Source organism: Scomber japonicus, chromosome 14, assembly GCF_027409825.1.
Source record: "Scomber japonicus isolate fScoJap1 chromosome 14, fScoJap1.pri, whole genome shotgun sequence".
Classification (NCBI taxonomy): Eukaryota; Metazoa; Chordata; class Actinopteri; order Scombriformes; family Scombridae; genus Scomber; species Scomber japonicus.
Genome location: NC_070591.1, coordinates 11,309,232 through 11,329,341, shown reverse-complemented (window position 1 = coordinate 11,329,341; position 20,110 = coordinate 11,309,232). Strand labels below are relative to the sequence as shown.

The following is a 20,110-nucleotide window of genomic DNA, read 5'->3' as shown; positions in this document are numbered from 1 at the left end:
AATGAAATATTTGAGATTTTTTTTCAAATGTGCTAAAAATGAAATATTTAAATGCAATAGAGATTTTACAGCAATACTACAACGTTATTGTTAACAGTTATATAACCAGGAATGGTTGTTGAATTTCTGTCTTTGAATGCTCTCAAAATGAACAAAATTTACAAATGATACAAAAGGACCAAAACATGCATTGACTTTACTAACTGCTGGCCTTTAGATGCTCTCTAGTACTCTCTCTAGTTGCAGGTGCAGCTTTTACCAAGCTAACACTTGCTGCAGTTTCTAACAGCTCTGTCTCTGCATGTCCATTACGTGTAGTCACATCATGCGTCAAAGAAACTGAAAATGTGACAATCTAGTGTCAGGTTAGAGTAACGTAAGGAGCTAACTGACAAACAGACATGGCCTTAATATACACACATATGTTTAACCTCAGACCTGCCCTGTGCACTCACACATACTCTACTCTACTCTCCCTCCCTCCCTCTCCCTCTCACTGTGTACCCTAAACACAGCCCATAGCTCTTTGAGGTTATCTTATAACTGAGTTCTGTTCCCCACGTTCTTTGCAACTAAATATAGACTTCTGAACCATCTGTGAGAATGATTTTGTTCCTTTAATATCCCCATCAGCACTTTCAGCTGGCCAACAGAGACTTCTCCCTCCGCCTTAGTTGCCCCCCCCCCCCACCCCCTTTCCTATTCATACTCCTAACCCCAACCTCCTCCTCCACCACCTCCCCCCATCTTGACACCAACACTGCTGCTGCCCACACCCTCAACCCTCTGGAAGATCTGCCATCTGAGTGAAGGGTAGGTTTTGCACTTCCCAGGACCTCGGTCCAGCCATACTTAGGGTCAGAGGCACTTAGGGATTTGTAACTTGCGATCGAGATCACCAACATTGAGCCAGGGGTCTCTTCTTCTCTGTTTGGTATTTATAGGTCTGTCTCTCCTCCCAGGATTACAATAAAACTCGGTGAGTGAATCTGCATCCTATTGGTGTGCTTTGTGCTACTAATCAACCAAAAGCTTTGATTTAATTCTGGTTATTGCAAATCATGCAGAGGGAATTAAGATGTGCATCATACTTCTACTCATCATTTCTGGGACTAAAAATTGTGCAGTGGGAAGAAAAAATGGAGAAATACTTCAACAATTCAATAAACCAGATTATTCATTTGTTTTTGATAAGAATGCTTGTGATTTTAATCAACTCTTGCAGTAAAATGGCTCAGGGAATCACTTTGCTGATTTTAGATTTTGTGGCTATGTCTTAAAATGACCAAAGGAATGGGTGAATGTGCTGATCATCCTTCTCTGTGGGCGTTGCAGATATTTTATATGCTGTCACCAAACCCTGATAAGGGGGTGGTAGATCTGAGTGTGAGGGGCCCTAAGCTTGTAATTATTATAAGGGAATTAAAAATGTCCAAACCCACGCCCCCAAAAATCTTTGAGGTTCAAACATACTCTGAGAATTATTTATTGGAGGTGTGTATTGTGTTGTTAAGGGTTGTGTTAAGCCCATTTGATAGTTGAATGACGCCATTACTCGTCGCGAAAATGTCTTGGCTGGAAATGTCTTTTAAAAATAGACCCAGTGGGTTGAGTTACAGCCAGTAGATGGGATGTGATGTTTTGCTACTTGAGGGGCCTGAAAGAAACTGCTGAGAGCTAAAGGTGTTGATATGCATTTAGGAAAATGAAAAACGGTACGGCATTGTCAAAGAAGATGATGCAGGAAAAAGATAACTATAGGGAGGCACCGCAGGTTGTAATAGATGTGGTTGTTAATGTTAATGTGGTGCAACAGAGAGTGACATCTCAGTTGAAGCTGCCGCGACAGATGAGACAGAGGAAAGTATTAGTCCCACTTTCCACGCCCTCATGTTCCCATGCAGGCTGCAGATTTGGAAATATGATCAGATGATATGAATAATGCCAAATGCTATTTTATGATCTCGAGGCCTTCACTTGTACTGCAACAGAATTGCACCTGAATGAATTGATCACTGATTCCCGCCTGAACCATGGCGTGCTTCTGTTTACGTTGAGTGTCAGTGTGTATACAGATCTTGTATCCCTAAACAAAACTGAAATGCACATTGAGCTATATATTTCCTTCAGAGCAGACATCTGTTTGACGGTGGAATGTGGAGAATCTGGGGGCACTGACATCCCCCTTGAACTTGAAAAATGAGTAGGGTCCATGCTGTCTCTTTTCCTGATACACTAAGGTCCTGTGGATTCACTTTCAGGGGTTGTTGATGGCTGTAGGTGTTGAAGGTGAAGAGTGATCTTAAGATTTTGGTGCAATGGTTGAGATAATTGCAAAGCAGCATCTTTCACTTACAATTACTGCTAATGGCATATTCTTTCCTAACCCTCCAGTCATGCCTGTGGGAACACCTGTCCCCGTAAACAAGCGGAAAAAGCCCTCCAAGATCATAACTGACCTATCCCATGTCACTCAGGATGGTAAGGCTGACATGAAATGACGTGAACATGAACCCACATTTTCTATATGGTCACTATACCTTCTTGAGCAATTGCAACTCTTTCATATAAACACAGCACACATAAATAGATTGATGATAGGTGACAGGTAGTTGGGGTACTTATCTTACTGGATACCTTTTTTTTTTTTTTACTATCAACAGCCACTAAATGTCATGACAGGTGAACTTCAGTTGCATGATTTCAAGAGAAACCAACGCATATGCCGTAAATGCATGAATCAGATAGAGAAGATGAGGAAATATGTGGGTGTCTTGAGATATGCATATGATTAAACATGTGTTATCTTAGAGGTTGTAATTGCAGTTATATCAGTAACAACCAACCATCAAACAAGACCTCAGTAATTATTGTTTTGTGGATTTATTCAGTTTTAGTTCTTATTGCCATGTTAGTACAGGGAATCCCAATCCTAAGGTTAGGACAAGCAAAGCATCTTTGTTCATGAAGACAAACATATCAGTGAATGGTCATCGCCCTGGTCAATTTAACATCATAAAAGTTAACATTCATCAAAATTGAAAGATTTTTTACTTTGTTTCCACATTAAGATTTTACTAAATGTTTGTTTTTGTCTGGGTGTTCCTTACCTAGAGTATGAGTCAGAACCAGAGGCATCTGAGTTTGACCTGGGAACAAAGATCAGGACTCCCAAGGACATCATGCTGGAGGAGCTTTCCTTAATGAACAACCGAGGCTCTAAGATGTTCAGGATGAGGCAGCAGAGGGTCGAGAAGTTCATCCATGAGAACGACCCTGACATCTTCAGCAGTGAGTCGATGGTGAGAACCTAGTCCATGGAGAAAACAAAATCCAATTAAACGTAGTTAATCAGAAAATACGAATGAATGTGATGTATGGCATATGGTTGGTTATGTTGATTATATTTCTTTCAGGAAAACCTGCAGAAGTTTGTTGGAGGTGAGGTGGGAGGTCACATGATAAATGTCGGTGGGCATTTTGTCAGCAAAGAAGCTAGTCATGTGCATCATGTAGGAGTACATGTCGGAGGAGGGCCTCCCATTCCTCCTCCAAAGCCTGGAAGCAAAGGTGCAGGAGCAGGTGGGGCAGGTGGGGCAGGTGGAGCAGGAGGTGAAGGAACAGGTGGGGGTGACCATGGAAAAGGAGAAGGAGAGTGGACTCCACTAAAAGGTTGGTATCATTTTTAGAACAAAAAGTAAGTAATGTAATGTACATACATGAAGATAGAATTGTTTTTTTAAATTCTTTGAACAGGGTCAGGCCACTTGTTTCCTTGTTTCTTTGTGTTGTTCCAAGCTAACCTGCTCCTAGTCTTTTTTAAGTGTTCCTTTAACAACAACATTTTAAATGATCCACAAATATTAGTCAGTCCAGGCACTGTTGAATACAATTTTACATCTTAAATTGTGCTCTATTAACTCCTGTAGAGTGCCATATACTCTAGCTGTGGACATTATCTTCACAGGGGGTGGATCAGACGATGTGACTACGAGGCCTGTTTATGTAAAGACGTACATCTCACCATGGGAGAAGGCCATGAAGGGTGATGAGATTCTGATAGCCACTCTGAAAACTGGAATGCCTGGTCCACATGAGCACAAGGATTTTCCCAAGTACAAAAGCTTCAACAGGTACTTCCGTCAAGGTCTGACTTTATAGGTGCTTTGTGATAAGCAGGGGCTTTAATAATCATCTGACCTTGTTTTGCCAGGAGTGCCATCCCCTTCGGCGGCTTTGAAAAGGCCAACCTGTTATTGAAATTCCAGCTGCCAGCTGAGACACCCAAACAGGAGGCCGAACCAGCAGTGGTGTACAATCAGGACGTCGGTGGTCGACCTACCTTCAACCGCACTCCTATTGGCTGGGTGGGTAGCAGTGAGCCCAGTAGCATTCATTTGGAGATGGATGTGCCCTTTGATGGAGAGACCGATGAGCTGTAAAAAAATGAATAAATAAATACACATACTTTCATTACACTCACTGTGCACAGACACATACACAAATACAAGCATAAATGCATGTATACATGTTAGCATTCACACAAATGATAGAAGAGCTTACACTTAACTGTTATATTGATTGATTTGAATCTCTCAGTGTGAATAACTGATGGCATACATGACATTTGGTAATGTTGTTGCTCTTTGTTTGACTGTTAGGCAAAGAAATTAAATGTGTTTGTTAAATTCATAAACTGAGCCAGCGTACTCCTTTAATTTGTCAGAAAGAATGTTGCCAGTGAAATAATGCTGATTTTGTCAATAAGTAAAGAATGAAAGCTTTTTGAAGGATAGATTTATGCTGATGTTACTGTTGTGCATGTTGTCTGGATGTCAACTTATTATCAGATATGTTATTTCCCAGTGCCTTTTTTGTGGTTAAGATCCTCTGAACTTTTTTTGAGCTATGGACAACAAGAAATAATTCTGGATGCATGCATAGATTCAGTTGTTGATGCCATAATAACTTTACCCTCAACAGTGTCTCCACAAACTTTTTAAACTGTAACAATAATCTTGAAGAATGATTAAAATGTCAAGGGAAGTCCTTTTGTGTGTGCGGTAATCTGTATTGATTTTCATGGTTTGGTGGTTTTTAGTGATTTTATTTTATATTATATTTTATTATTAGTATCTAATTATTATTTCATATTAAATATAAAAGTTTATAAAAGTTTAAATATTAAAGATGTAAGCTAAAACCTGTGGGGGAAGAAGTAAGATATTTCCCTTTAATAGTAAAGAACACTACCACAGTATATATTACTTAATAAAAATACTCCACTTCAAGTATGTCCTGAATTATTTTTTTTGTAGGTAGATGTTCAAAAGCATTAGCAACAAAATGTACTTAGAGTATCAAAAGTAAAATAATTTAGGCTAATTGTTAATAGTGTTATATTTCAATATTTTTACATTTTAATTCTGGTTATATAATGTTTGTAGTGTCTTTTTTGTATCACATCTTAGAGGATGGTCATTTGTTTTATTTTTATCTTGACTTTCAAAGTAACTATAGCTGTCAAATAAACCCAGTAATACAATCAATGCAGTACTAGAGTAAACTGTACTTACCACCTGGCATGAAATGACTAGTCCCTCCCAAACAGCTGGGGGCGGTCAAGCCGTAAATAGTTGTTCGCCAGTCCTGAATGACAGAATGAAAGAGAAGAAGATTATTGTACCTTTGAGGTAAAATACCCGGCGTGTATTAACTTTGCTACCCTACGGTTCAAGCACTGTTGGACGGGACCGACTACAGCTTACACCGACGCAATGGACAACAGCGCAGCATTACTCGGTAAGGGCGGCGTTAGCTAATTGCCATTCAAATAGGACAACGTTAGCTTACGAGTTTTCAGGTAATCAAACTATATGGAAATAAAATGGCCCAGGCAGCACGAAAACTTGTCCACAAACTTGTCGAAATGTTTTTAATTGTCTCTCAATAATCTATAATGCAGAGACAGTGGCCAGTAATTTAGCTCACACTGGTCCGCTTGAGCCGGAGCTACTCTGTCGGTTGGCAACACTGGGCGCAGTGTTGCCTAGCAACGGCAGTGATTGCTGTTTGCCAACAGTTTGACGTTAAACGAAGTTAGAGTTTAACATTACTTTGGTCTTCACGATAGATAAGAAGTTGGCAGTTTCTTTTTACTATGTGTTACTTCTGTCAAATGCAGTGTGCCTTTTTAATAATTTATAGAGTGTAAAGTGAACTCTGAATAGGCCTATTTGGGAAATATCTTCAGATTAATACATTTACCGTTAATAAATCCTCTGAAAATTACCATATAACGTGGCCATAGTTACGCTTACACTAGTGATCGATGTTTTCCCAGTGTGCTATGGTCCTTCCTATAAATCAGATTGTAATACCAACAAATTTAGTGTAATGTAAGATTATTTTTTTAAATGGAAATGAGCATCCAAATTAACAGACTTTTATTTTACAAGTTATATGCTGGTGCTACAATGATTTCCTTGTTTATTTCATAAGGATATCCTTGATGTTCTTGTGTTGATGAGTCAATTACATTATCTGTCAGTTTCAAATATATTGTAAAGCTAAGTTGTTGATATTTAATTGTAGAGTTTATAAAAATCAGTAACTCAGAGTTAGTACCAATTGCTTTTGTGAGTGGGTATCTCTCTCATTGTGTTTTAGGTGCACTATAGCACAGTGATTTTGCCTGATGTCATCTACATTAAAGGCCCCGTTGGCACCCCTGCCATGGACAGAGATCCTTGTGTATTGGGTGCTGTCCTTCGGCTCTCATCTGTACTCTTTTTACGAACTTCACAGATTCTCCAAAGGTAAGGTCGATGGAGAAGTATCAGTAGGCCTATGGCGGTTAGGGTTATATGAAAAACTATAGAAAAAGGAAGCTGATATTTACGGTTTTGTTCCTCAGAACATGAAGCAGGATTAGAGAGAGGATTCCTGTTGGAAAAAGGCCTGCTCCAGGGTTTTAAAAGGGTAAGTTCAGTGTTGGAATTGCTGATTAAAACCTCAACTCTAAAACGACTTTATGACACACTTCATTTAAAACACAGATAATCCAAGTTCAAGCAAGTTAGTTAGAAGCACAAATGTATTTGGTTGATGCACATAAAAACATTTTTAGCATTTGTGCCTCAAGGTTTAGGTGATGATAAGGTTTACTTACTTTTTCAGGATCCTTCGGACTTTGAGTGGAGTTTCTGGACTGAATGGGCTAAGAAGTCTTTGCTCTGGACTCTGATTGGACATGGTGCAATATCCAGATTGAGCAGCATCTTTTACCCAAAGGTAGAAAACAGTAGCTATTGTTCTGTTAAGTGTGCAATTTCTATTAAGTGAGAGGTGTTTTAATCCGCCATATTTTTGATATTGTTCCAACAGTTTAGGATACCAGCCCTCACAGTATACGGTGTCATAGCAGCCAGCATTGCGTTGGGGATTAAAGGTGTAGGTGTGCTGTTGCTACATCTGGGCTTGTCCTTCTCAGTGGCCCAACTGAGAAAGCCTGCTGTGTCCTGGACCTGTAACCTGCTGCTCCTCTGCACCCTGCACATCCAACCACTTCAAGAGATCCAGGTGGGTTGTATCGCCTGGATTATGCTTGCCGCTGATTTTGGAGGGGCATCTTTATCATCCATTAAATAGATGAATTAGACAGAGAGATTAGATAGATTCATTGACAGTAATCAAACTTACTAAATGGGATCCTGGATTCTGGGTCAAATGTTTCTAAATGCTAATTGGTGTCTGGAAGTATGTGATGTTGTATTTCTGCAACAGAGCCATCCACTTAAAACCAATGAGAAGAGCAAAGACAAAAAACACAGATATAAACCAACTGTAATAACCAAAACTGTTTGATTTTGGACCTCTTTGCTCATTAGTAAATTGAATGAGAAAATAGGTTTTTGGGACCTTTTTTAAAAGACCACAAGAGGGCGCAAGAACCTAAGGGCACTTACAGCTACTCAGCGCCATCATTCTGTGTCCACACCACAGAGTAAAACTTGAATGAATTTATTGATAGCATACACATCAAGCATGCAATTTCTGGTCCCCTCCAAAGATTATTTTTCTACTACTCTCTCTCTCTCTCTCTCTCTCTCTCTCTCTCTCTCTCTCTCTCTCTCTCTCTCTCTCTCTCTCTCTCTCTCTCTCTCTCTCTCTCTCTCTCTCTCTCTCTCTCTCTCTCTCTCTCTCTCTCTCTCTCTCTCTCTCTCTATCAATGAAAGACAGCCTTTTTTTTGTAGTACCACAAAATGGAAAACAGAAAATGGCACTGCACAGTGGTTGAGGTTTCAGTCTTGGTTACAGCTGAGCAGCCATACAGTATATCCAGCTCTAATGCTTAGAAATGTGAAACTACTGTAAGTGCAATACAAGATACAGACCTGTGCATGCCTCTAAAAATCTGCCTCTTTCTGTCTTCTGCTCTTTCCCACCCACATGCAGTCATACAGTTGCATACAGTTGAGTCCAGTGTTCAAACAGTAGACCTGGAAAGCAGCAATATTCACAATGTTTGTTAAACAGACCTCATTAAAAGCTTTCTTAAGTCATTTTGGCAAAACCATCACTATTAATATAATGTTTCTATGTGTGCGTGATGTATGATTGGCTTTCCCACTGATTTACACAGAGAGGCTGGTATGAGACCGAAGAGGAGTACTACCTGCTACTCTTCAGTGTTGCAGTCTGTGGTCTCCGTTTCATCAGCTTCAGCCTGGAGCATTGCTGGTGCCCTTTCGGCCGTAGTGGCGTTGTGCAGCTCTATTGGCTGTTTTCATACACTTTCTATCATCCCTTTTTCTACAATGGACCCATTATCACATACAAAGACTACATTGAGCAGGTAAGAGTAAAGCCTACTCCTGACGTAAAATTTATTTAGTCTATAATAGTCTCTTTTGGTTTTCTCTGGAGGAGGCTGATTCTGATTGTTGCTCTCATAAAATAAGGTGATCTCAGGTCAACTTCTTATAAATGTAAAACATAGTAAATCAGTGGCAGGATATTAACAATAAGATCTTGGTTGGACTGTAACTTGAATTTTCAGATTTGTAGAGAAATAAACACCTTTGTTTTTGGTCAAATGTCTGTCAATCATTTCTGTAATATTTATGTTTCCTTTTTTAATACCTATCTCTGGAATAGATGGGAACATTAATAACGTATGTGTTCAATTTTCTTTTTTCAATTAAATCAGCTGTAGTTGTTTTGGTTGTGAATATTTAACCAGCAACCCTTAACAACATGCTCACTATCTACACTTACAGATGCAGAGGCCTGCTGAGGAGAGTGACAGGGACAAATCTGCTTTTATTTACTTTGTGCTCCGATCAGGACGGATCATACTGTGGTGGTGCATTGCAGAATACATGATCCATGTAATGTACATGCACTCCATCCAGTCTAATGAAACTTACCTCGAAATTCTCCCTCCTTGGGCTTTGGGTAAGTATTTGTATGCACTTTTTGGCTTCCATGTACACTATTAAGTGTTCTGCTTTAATGTTTTCCTGCCACTTCAGACACACACTGAACATGTTTATAAGATGCAGAATTTAAAAACACATTACCCCCACTGGATTTCATTAGTTCTGATATTCGTCAGATATGCTGATTACTGTGTTACTCACTGGCCTCGATTCGTAATCCTGTTGTTATGATCTGTGGTGTGATTATATTTGTATGTATTTGTTTTAATATTTCCACAAAATGACAGAAATATAAAGGTGTAATTAGTCAGGCTACATCACCTTTTTGTTTACAAACTCTTTGTGTTTTTGAGTCAAAACCTTCAGACTCAGACATTTTGTGAGGTAAATGATAATAATAACTTTATTTTGTATAGCGCCTTTCATGAAACCCAAGGTCGCTTCACAATAACAACATACTTTTCATGTGCAGTAATAAATCCACTAATCAATTCAGTCATTTACTTGCTGTTGTCCTGCTCCCTAGTGGCCATAAGCATGCATAGAAATGTTTATAAACAAACCAAATCATGATAATTCACTGTAATGCAGTTCTGTTTGACTGTTGGCATCTTTAAGACTTTGTGTCCCTTTTTAATACCAGCTGTGAATGACATTGCCAGGTTATAACATTGGAGAATGGTATTTGGAAATTATAGAAGTTTAGACATTTTATTTGAATACCTCCTCTTTCTGTGTCACAGGTGGTCTGGCCCTGGCCCTCGTCCAGTTCTTCTATGTGAAGTATCTGGTACTGTTTGGCTTGCCGTCCATGCTGGCCACTCTGGATAAGCTTGTTCCCCCAAACCTACCTCGTTGTGTCAGCATCATGTACAGTTTCACAGGGATGTGGAGGTAAGGTCATACGGAGGAACCAATTCCAGTTAATGACACTGACCTAACAGTACAGTACCCCACAGTTTTATGTTGGTGTTGCAGCATTCCTAAACACTTCAGTGTCTGCAGTAAAGCTAGAGTCCCTGGTATGCTTGAAGAAAACCTACATTTAATGTCAAGTGCTTAAGTGTTCACTGTGCTTTGGCAATCAGACTGGGCACAGTGAATTGTATCATCTTCTGTCATTACTTGCAATCAGAACAACAGGTCATCTCCACACGAGGAACATTACATCTGTCTTCCTGACTCAAGCTGAAATGGTTTGTTCTCTGGGACGGATCTTACATTTGCAGGTCAAATCTTTTTTGTTTTTTGTCAAAGATCCCCTCCAGACATGCAAAATACAATAACATACAGTGATGTGTGTCTTATATGGTCCAGCTGATGCCTAAAGAGGGCACAGCATTTGTGCTCAGGGGCCCGAGGCTCTGAAATGATGTGCTGAAGAAAAAGTTTTGTTAATGGAGTGGGACTTTAACTTTTAAGACTTCAAGTAAAACAGATCGGTAGAAACATTGGAAAGAGAACAGTAAATCATAAAACACAATATAATCTGAATTCATGTTAAAATCAGCAAATATAGTACAAATTAGAGGTGTGTGCCTGTTTTTAAAAGGGATTTGACAAATATCAGAATGTATGTATGTAACACACTCCATCATAAACAAGAATTAGTTGTAGTTGTTTATAATCACACATGCACACCTCATTGACTCCCATCAATTATTTCTGTCACACCCACCTCAGCAGAGAGATAAAAATAATGTTAATAATAATTGCTACTTTTATTAAGCTCATAAAAACGTCTGTTACTGTACAAAGCAAAAGAGGAGGCTATGCCAGGTTTATACTGAAGGGGTCACAATTGCGTAAGTGAATGAATACACACATTGCAGTGCTTGTTATACAGGGATGTAGCACCATCATTAGACTTTCAAATATAAAAAGGCTAAAGTCAGCAAAGTTTCCACTGCTTAGATGAATATCCAGGTGCATTCTGCAGTGAAAATGTGTGTCACAGTGTCATTTGTTTTCGTCATCCAGGATGCTCACCACTTTTGGAAAATTAAAAAGACTTTTAGCTGATTTTCTGGAAAATATAAGTAAATGTGGCTGATCCTACACCATGTTAACATATTTGAACCTCACAATATACAAAAAAACCCCAAACATGTTGCAGTATCTGGAGAAAAAACCCATGTCTTTTACATCATAGTAGCAAAGAAGTAGTGAAACAATTATAGTAAAGTATCTGTTTTTAAATGTGATTAATAACAAAGCTATTTTCTTAATTTAGAGCACATAAAGTTGAAAGGTGGAAAGCTGTGCGTTTGGTTTTGCAGTAAAAATTTGTCGACTGCAGACTGGATTGACCAATGTGCTGACACCAATGCACTCCAATCCCAGCCTGTGTGTGCTGAGCTGGCCGATGTCGACAACATTGATGGAATGCATAAAGCTGTCCACTGACATCATTGACGAAACAGTCTCAGTTTATAGGCAGTGCTGGGAACAAAACAACAGCAACTAAAAAAACAAAATAGAAATGCTTTTTCTAATCTTCTTGATGACAAAGATTGGGCACACAAACACACATGCATCATGTTTCCTTTTCATGCCTCAGTTTATATGTGAAACCTGGTGCTCAGGTGTTTCTTACACTGTGCTATATTATTATGCAAATCTGTGACTCAAATATCCCTTTTTTTCCCCCTTCACTCTTAGGCATTTTGATGAGGGCCTGTATCGATGGCTCATCAGGTAAGAGGCACTTCATGAGCTGTGGACAGACTAATTCAGATGTTAATGCTTTACTGAAGATGTTAAATTTAATCAAAATCAAAAGCTCTATCAGAATATCTATTAATCTGTCTACATATATTTATGTAGCTAATTATGATTTAATTTCCTTATATGTGTTTTATTTATACTATCTGTCATTTATTTCACACTTAAAGAGCTAATTTCCGGCAGGGCATTGAACTCGTCAGTTGAATAACCTTAAAAACAGGTGCCATTCTACAGCTGCTTGCATGCATGTTTCATCATAATAGGCAAGGATGCTGCATTTGCATGTAGGCTTTCTCATGATTATGAGGATGCATGTTGTTGGTGAATAGTTCTTCTGTTGTATTACTGCTCCTGCACCCTGGAGAAATGCCTCCTCGCTTTATATGTGCATGTAAAAGGAGCATTATGTGTTTGCTCACTTGTACTTTGGACAACGCGCATTAGTTCGTCTGTTTTTAATGATGCACACTCGAGCGAATGCAGCCTATTGGGAGTTTATGGTCCAGTTGGTAGACGCGGGTTGCTACATTAAGGCAACATTGCAGTTCCACGGTTGTCAGAGTTGAACACACTGTTATGTTATGTGGAAATGTTCCCTTGTCTCGGTTATTGTTTGCTAATTAATGTTTGTGTTGACTGGGGTTTTATTTCTATCATTTTGACATGTTTGGTAGTGTACATGTACATCTGCTTTTCAGGTGTTGAAAGATGAGTTTCGAATGAAATATGGCACATCAGACTGTTAAAGTGTCCCTAATTAATTTGCTAAAGATCCCAGAATTTGAATTGCAAATTAAAGTTTCCATTTTAATCTGTGTCCATTGGAAATTGTTTTCTCCTGCTTAATGGCATCACACGCAATTATCCTGCTACAGATGCAAAATGATACCCGTGACACAATGCCCCGACGTTCCTTCTTATGAAAGTGCTTTTAAAGAGGTTTTAATGCAGTTCTGAAATTCTGTTGAAATTGTCTGAAGAGCGCTAGATGAGTGCGTAGGTGTTTAAATGATGTGCTCTACATGGCTCACTGACACCCCGTCTCCCCGGGCAGCTAAGTGGCTCATCCCTCACCATTCCATTACGCTTCTCCTGCCTGTATGCTGTTGTATCTCAGGTTCTCTGTTTCACTCTCATATAGTTATCGGGCTAACAAAAGAGCTCTTACTGGTTGTTTGATTGAGTTATTGCAGCTACAGTACAGATCACATGAGACAGTGTTTGATTCCAAATCCTGGGAAATATTAATTGTAAATAAATAAGTGGGGGGCATAGGTTGGGTTGAGTGAGGGGGGCAGCATTTAAACTTCAGCTCTATTTACTTAAAGTAAGTGAGAAAAGTAAAATATGTCTTCATAAGAGCTCAGGGTCCAATAATAATAGCTGCCAGATAAGAACTAATTCGTACTGTCAGCCTATAAAGCTGATATGCATGTTGTATGCACCATCTGCCTGCAGTGGTCAGATGTTATATAACAAATTGATTATTCAGGTATTAATGTCTATCTCTGAATTATCATATTTTGATTAACATCTGTTTAGAATACATCTACATTTAAATAGAGGATCAGACTTTCAGTATATTTAGGTATTCAGTGTGCTCTTGCTCTAACACTCTGGTGTCTCTCCATCTGCTTTTGCACCTACTTTCATCCTTCAATATGGTCAAGCAGGCCACTCTATTTAAGGCTCAGAAAATGCTGGCTCATCTTTCAGGAACATTGATTAGCCACAGGACGGCTGAGATAATTAGTTCCCAGCTCAGCAACACTAGACGGGATGTGATGTTTGTTTCTGTTGTAGTGATGTGGCATGTTGGAACACTGAGTACTTCTGGGACAGATGAGCTTCTCACAATATCTGAAACCATTTTTCTTCACACCCAACACCACATTCTTTACTAATTGGTCAGATATTATTCACCTCAAGTGGGCTATCACGTGGATATAGTGTTGCTATTTTTGTACTGCACGTAGTTTAATCTCATTTAAACCTTTTGCAAAATTACATGCGTGAGCTATGTGGTGGGTATTTTCTGTTTCTGTTTCTTTGTGAACCACAATGTTGAAATCAGACCTCGTCTTCCCACAACAAGAAGACAGTGCCAGCTGAAGTGATGGAAATGCCCACATGTGAAGCCAATTTGACACAGGAGATGGGTTAAACGTGTGTTGAGGGTTTGGTGTGAATCACAGGAATAAACCACAAAAACCCCACTTTGAAATCATTAACCCATTCGTGGCTCTATTAACAACTTGGCAGCACTGATACTCCCTGCAGTGCCTCTATTTTTGCACTGGACGTCAGAGCTTTGCTAATTAAAAATCAATGAACAGGACATGATAATTTCTGTGACAGGTGCTTGGTGCATTGTGGTGCCATTTTTAACCCCACTTTGTTTTACATCCACACTACTCACTGGCTGCAGTAGTAAAGAAAAATAATGAAATTGTCTGTCTATAAACACATAAGCACATCTTTTTTTTTTTTTACCATTAATTTTAGCACATGATTTATTGGAAAGGTTATGATCTTCTTTCACCAGTTATAACACTATATTCATTCTAATGACATTCAAAAGAAATATATTTTTAAAATAATCATCATTACTTATGTTTCAGATACATCTATGTGCCGTTGGGAGGTTCACGGCATGGTCTTCTATGCAAAATGTTGTCCACTGGCCTGGCGTTCGGATTTGTCTGCCTATGGCATGGTGGCCATGACTACTTACAATACTGGGCCCTCATGAATTGGGTTGGAGTTCTGGTGGAAAATGGACTGAACTCTTTCTTTGCCATATCTTTTATTCACTCCATTCTTGTAAGTTTGAAATCCATATATATCTCCTAACAGTGTATAGATATACTTCCCTGGTTATTCTGTCAATTAAAATGTGTAGACATGATCTAATCTTTCCTGTAGCTAGAAATAAATGGGTCATATAATCTGATTTAATAAGAGATAATGCCAGGAGCTGGTTCAGTATAGTAAGTTCAGATGGGAGACAAACTGGTTTGATCCTGTCAGATCTAATTGGCATGTTACGCCCAACTTAATGTGAGTAAAAATTGATTTCCTAAACATTAGCAATGGACACTTTCAGGCTATTCTTGCTTCTTTGGCTTCTAGCTTTGAGAGAAGTTCAAGTTCTCAAAATAGTAATGAGGTCTGATGGTCCACTGAGTAATCTTCCTTGTTTATTAGTGCCAGGTACTTTGCTGTTCTTTGTGTCTTAGATTTACAATGAAAATCTCTTGTGGTCCGTCTGCAATTTACTTATTTATTTACTAATTTCCCAGGAGCAGAATTTCTCTGCGGCAATGAAAAGGCGTTGCGTTGCCCTTCTGTCTGCCTTCTCCACTGCCATGCTCATCCTCTCTAATCTGGTGTTCCTTGGGGGGATACATGTTGGCAGAATCTTCTGGAAGCGCGTCTTCATTCAAGGTAAATTGCCTTTCACAATACTCGCTCAATAGGATTTGTGAGTGCTTTTATTTGCATGATTGTTTTAGCTTTCATTTCCAAATTCATTTTCAATGTAGAGTATCATCATCAGTCATTTGGTGTTTTAATTTGACAGCTGAGTTGTATGGTTACTGTAGGACATTACACATTCTCCAATGTAATAAAATGATTTAAAATGCTGCTGTTCAATAGGGGTGTATATTTAGCAGTATTTGCAGTGGATGTTCAGGCTGTGGACATACTGAGGCATTTTATGCATCTGCATGTCTCCCAAATAGAGAGACATCTGCTCCGTGGTTGTGCCAGTCCCTGTACTGCTTCCTGTGTCTTTATTTGGCTCATTTGGTACCTAAAGCAAAATGGCAGTACCTCCTGGCGCCTGTCTACACATGATAAGCAGTCAGAGCTGCACTCACCACTGGGCTGGGCACAGATTACTTGCAGAGAGCTCAGTGCAATACTGACACGTCATCATAGAGTATTTTAATAAAATAATAGTTAAATGAATGCTGAATAAAATACACACTTTTTTGCCACACAGGGGCAGTAAAACAGGCTGTAAATGCAACATATTACCTCATAAAGTTGGCACATGGGTTATGTAGTGGTAAACAGTTGCCTATTTACTCATCCAGCAGACACAGCAAGAGTTTATTTCTATTCATTCAAAGAATATATTTACTCTCCTTGTAGCTCTTTCTTTTGTCTCCACCCTAACATTAGGAAACTCTTCAGCTGCTGAATACTCCACTATGTTCACTATCTTGTCACCAACTGTGTCTGTCTGCTGTTTGGTGCTGAGCAAGTATAGCCTGATGCAGCAGAACCATCTGAGAAGTTGCCCATGGAAACTGTTTGGAAAAGGACAGGCATTTTTAAAACATACTTGGCAGGTGTCGCAATGAACCATTGTTGGTTCAGACACAAACTCATAATTTGAAGCCTGACAAGATGGATTCTTGCGTGACCTCCTTATTTCATGATCTTACAAATCCAGCTGCCTCATAAGGTACGAGAAAGTAGAGTACAGTCTGTGGATTAGAGGTTTTTTGCTGGAAACAAGGTTCATCAAGATAGTGAACAGTTACGGAATAGAAAACCAAAATAACAATTAAATATAGTAAAATGCTCTGTTGACCAGAGAGGGGATACGTTCTCAGTCAGGTGATCATTCTTGAGTGACCCCTTTCACATTACATGTAGTCATTTGATCCATAGTTCATATTTGTGCAGCTTTTAGTTAGATTAATATCTGTGGGCTTCTTAAAATCAAGTCTAAACAGACTGAGGTCATGTTCTAGTCACTAGCTAAGCTTTATTGTGTGTAAAATTTTTTAAAAAATAAATAAATGTAGAAGCCTGGCAGACTCACAGCAAATGGTGCGTAACATTCCATCTCTAGCACTCCTGACCTCCTTTCGCACATATACAGTAATGTAAGACTTGGTGTAAATAAGTTAGGAGAAACCTAAAAATAAGAACTGGGTGTTTGGAAATACCATTTCTGCTGTGAATTATTCACAGAAAGAAGTAGAAACTGAACTGAGAATCTCAGTTTGCTTTGGCGACTCACTCAGGCCATTAAAATACTAAAAATAAAGACAGCATGGCACTGCCTGATGCTTACTTCAAAGAAATTAAATAGACCATTGAACAAACCACTTAATCATTTTGTTTCAGTGAGTATTTGTGTTTTTGTGCTTGAAATTGAAGTATAATGGATCCACTGGAAATGCCTAATGCCGTTTCTTCTGTCTGCATCTGTCTGCATAATAAACCACCCAGGACGGCGGGGGTAGCAGTTTGCTTCATTAACATGAGATCAATGCTTTTAAATCAGCCTGTCTGGGAGTTTTACTGGTGCAGGCAGCAGCGTAATTGCTCTCTGACCTCTCTGGTGAAATGTCCAAGAAACAAACTCCTAATCAGTGTGTGTACAGTCCTATACTTTGATACAAGATGTCCGAAGTGTCTCGTTGAACTGCACACTGCCACCGCATGTGTGTTGAGTTACCCTCAAGTAAGATTACACTTGAGTGATTTAAAGAACTGTTAAAAAATGTAAGCAGCAGACACAATGTATATTATTAATGCAGAACTATCAATCACCACTTTAAATTACATGGCTGTAAAGAATACTTCTTTATCTTAATATCTTATTTAGAGCTGCAACAGTGAGTCCGCTAATAGATTAGTTTGCTATTCAATCAACCAACTGTCTTGATCATTGATTAATAGTTTTTAGGCAGTTTTTTTTTTTTTTTTTTTTACAAAACTTCCAAATTCTCTGATTCCGGCTTCTTAAATGTAAACATATTTTAATTTATTTAGTCTTCTATAATAATAAACCAGATACTGGTTAATATTGTTGTATTGTATTTTAATATTGGTCAGGACAAAATAAATTTGAAGATGTCATCGTGGTGACATTTTATAGCCCACCAACTAATCGATTAATCAAGAAAACAATCGACAGATTAATAGAGAATGACAATAATTGTTAAATGCAGCCTGAATCTCATTTCAGTGATTATGTTTTACAAATTATCAGTCACCTTCTTTTATGTCAGTTATGTACTTCACTGCAGCTGAAATCACATATTGGTAATTGTTCGCCGCAACATTCCAACAACTGCAGGACTTTTAGTGGATGAATCACAGAACAGTATTCTTGCTTTACTTGTTGCACTAGTGTTGGTAATTTCCACTTAAAGTAATAGTCCATAATTTTAAGAGATTTACTTTCCTGCTGAGTTAGATGAGAAAATCAGTACGTGTCCATATGTTTAACCATGACTTCAATCTAATCTAATCCAAAAATGCTTTTAAAATGGTGCTTTTCCATTTAAGCATAATTAAAACTGTATTTTCTTTACCTGAGTAGGACATTTTATTAGCTCCACTGCAGGCTGCTGGTATCATCACTTACACTTAGTTATTACATTATTTGCTGATACTCACACATTATCTGTGTAATGATCGTGTATGCATCCAGATAGAAAAGGAAGCAGTCCATTTACTGAGAAGTACAGTCTAATCAACTTTGTATTTAGTTTTGAGTCGCCTCACTGCAAGCAGCCTTTCTACCTCCATTTGAACTCAGTAGCACTGAAGTGTTAATCAAGTGGCAAAAGAAACGTGCGGTGTAATTACAGCACTGCTTAATTAGAACCATAGAAACATAGGAAATGGGTTACTCATACATTCATACTGTATCATCTTTCTGTCAACATTTCTATGCCAGGCTGCAGTAATTAGTAGTTTTGGTTAGAACAGCAGAGCCGCCTGAAAACAACTCGATTTTATGTTCCAAAATTGCGAGTAGGTACCCCGGTTTGAGTCCCGGCGGGGGGACCTTTCTGCATGTCACACTACCCTCTCTCCTGTAATTTCCTGTCTCTCTACTTTCAAATAAAAGCATCTATGCCAGAGAAAATCTTACAAAAAAAAAAAGCACTACAATTTGGCTTGTGGCTTCATAAAAATATGTACTTGTCACTCTGTTAATTTGAAGCGAAGCAAAGGTGAGATGATTGGTTGGATAATATATTTCACACTGAGGGCGTTAATGGCATTTACATACCTGCAAAGACAAAAACATGACGGCATGGCTTCCTCATGGTTCATGCAGATCCTTAGCTAAAAGGCTTTCAGTGATTCATTTACATGTCAGAAATACATAATATTTTAAAGGTGGTATTTAACTTAGTAAAATATGGTTTTCTAGGCTTTGCCCATGTCACTTTTCTCCCCTGCAGACAGGAAACTGGCAGTACAGCTGTGCGAGAAGCAGCCTGTGTCTATGTGAATGAGATTTTGCCATGAATAGGAAAGAATAGACTATTGAAAAGCATTGTGGGTGCAGGTGCAGGTAACCAATATAATCTGGAGGCAAGCCAGTAGGGGAGGAGATGCAGACAGCTGTCCTTACCTGTTCAAGAAGCAGCTATAAATAGAAAAACAGAAAGAACATTAAACAGCAGAGAGTTTAACACACTGATGCTGCAGCGGAAGCATTGATTATTTTTTTTAGTTTAAAATTAATTCATCAGTTTTTATGTAGCACACTTTGCCCAGTTTCAGAGTAGGAACTGTGTTTAGGACTTTGAATTTTTTATTGTCAGTTCTGTTACTGATTAAACATTCTTTTTTATTTCAGGATGGTCTACCATTGCTCCACCTATGCTGGCTTTCCTCTACTGCTTTGCTCAGATTGGACTCGAGTGGACTTCTCACCCACCATGAGTCACCTTGACTTTGCAACAGAGTGAGAATCCCAGCTGCCGTAAAAACCAGAACAACCTGCTGGGTCCAGTGACTCGTCCTCACCAGCCAAAGTTTCTGTTGTGAATTTGGCTCATGGCCATTCAACCTGTCCAAACCTGGCTCAAGTGTAGCTTAGCAGCCACTTTTAACAACCTGCAGCACCCAGCAAAAATCTGTCCGTAAGCTACGACATAAAGGAGCCGCGT

The 20,110-nt window shown here is 38.9% G+C and overlaps 2 protein-coding genes across 2 annotated transcripts; both read left to right on the top strand.

Annotated features, from left to right (window-relative positions):
* The first annotated feature begins 903 nt into the window (after positions 1-903).
* On the top strand, positions 904-5,089 carry myoz1a (myozenin 1a). The gene is made up of 6 exons (XM_053333003.1): positions 904-979; positions 2,395-2,481; positions 3,115-3,302; positions 3,417-3,672; positions 3,968-4,133; positions 4,214-5,089. Exons 2-6 carry the CDS (start codon positions 2,397-2,399, stop codon positions 4,440-4,442), a joined length of 924 nt encoding a protein of 307 aa, XP_053188978.1. The 5' UTR covers positions 904-979; positions 2,395-2,396; the 3' UTR covers positions 4,443-5,089.
* Positions 5,090-6,694: 1,605 nt separating this feature from the next.
* hhat (hedgehog acyltransferase) lies at positions 6,695-19,883 on the top strand. Its single transcript, XM_053333042.1, has 11 exons — positions 6,695-6,818; positions 6,917-6,981; positions 7,180-7,293; positions 7,387-7,581; positions 8,645-8,857; positions 9,282-9,459; positions 10,187-10,337; positions 12,105-12,140; positions 14,792-14,993; positions 15,473-15,617; positions 19,798-19,883. Exons 1-11 carry the CDS (start codon positions 6,698-6,700, stop codon positions 19,881-19,883), a joined length of 1,506 nt encoding a protein of 501 aa, XP_053189017.1. The 5' UTR covers positions 6,695-6,697.
* Positions 19,884-20,110: the final 227 nt, after the last annotated feature.

Excerpts from the sequence above, each read along its gene's own strand:
- myoz1a (XM_053333003.1), top strand. The coding sequence starts at position 2,397 with ATGCCTGTGGGAACACCTGTCCCCGTAAACAAGCGGAAAAAGCCCTCC. Across the intron at positions 3,303-3,416 it reads TCTTCAGCAGTGAGTCGATG|GAAAACCTGCAGAAGTTTGT; the intron begins GTGAGAACCTAG and ends TATTTCTTTCAG. Across the intron at positions 3,673-3,967 it reads AGAGTGGACTCCACTAAAAG|GGGGTGGATCAGACGATGTG; the intron begins GTTGGTATCATT and ends TTATCTTCACAG.
- hhat (XM_053333042.1), top strand. The coding sequence starts at position 6,698 with ATGTCATCTACATTAAAGGCCCCGTTGGCACCCCTGCCATGGACAGAG. Across the intron at positions 6,982-7,179 it reads TGCTCCAGGGTTTTAAAAGG|GATCCTTCGGACTTTGAGTG; the intron begins GTAAGTTCAGTG and ends TTACTTTTTCAG. Across the intron at positions 8,858-9,281 it reads ACAAAGACTACATTGAGCAG|ATGCAGAGGCCTGCTGAGGA; the intron begins GTAAGAGTAAAG and ends CTACACTTACAG.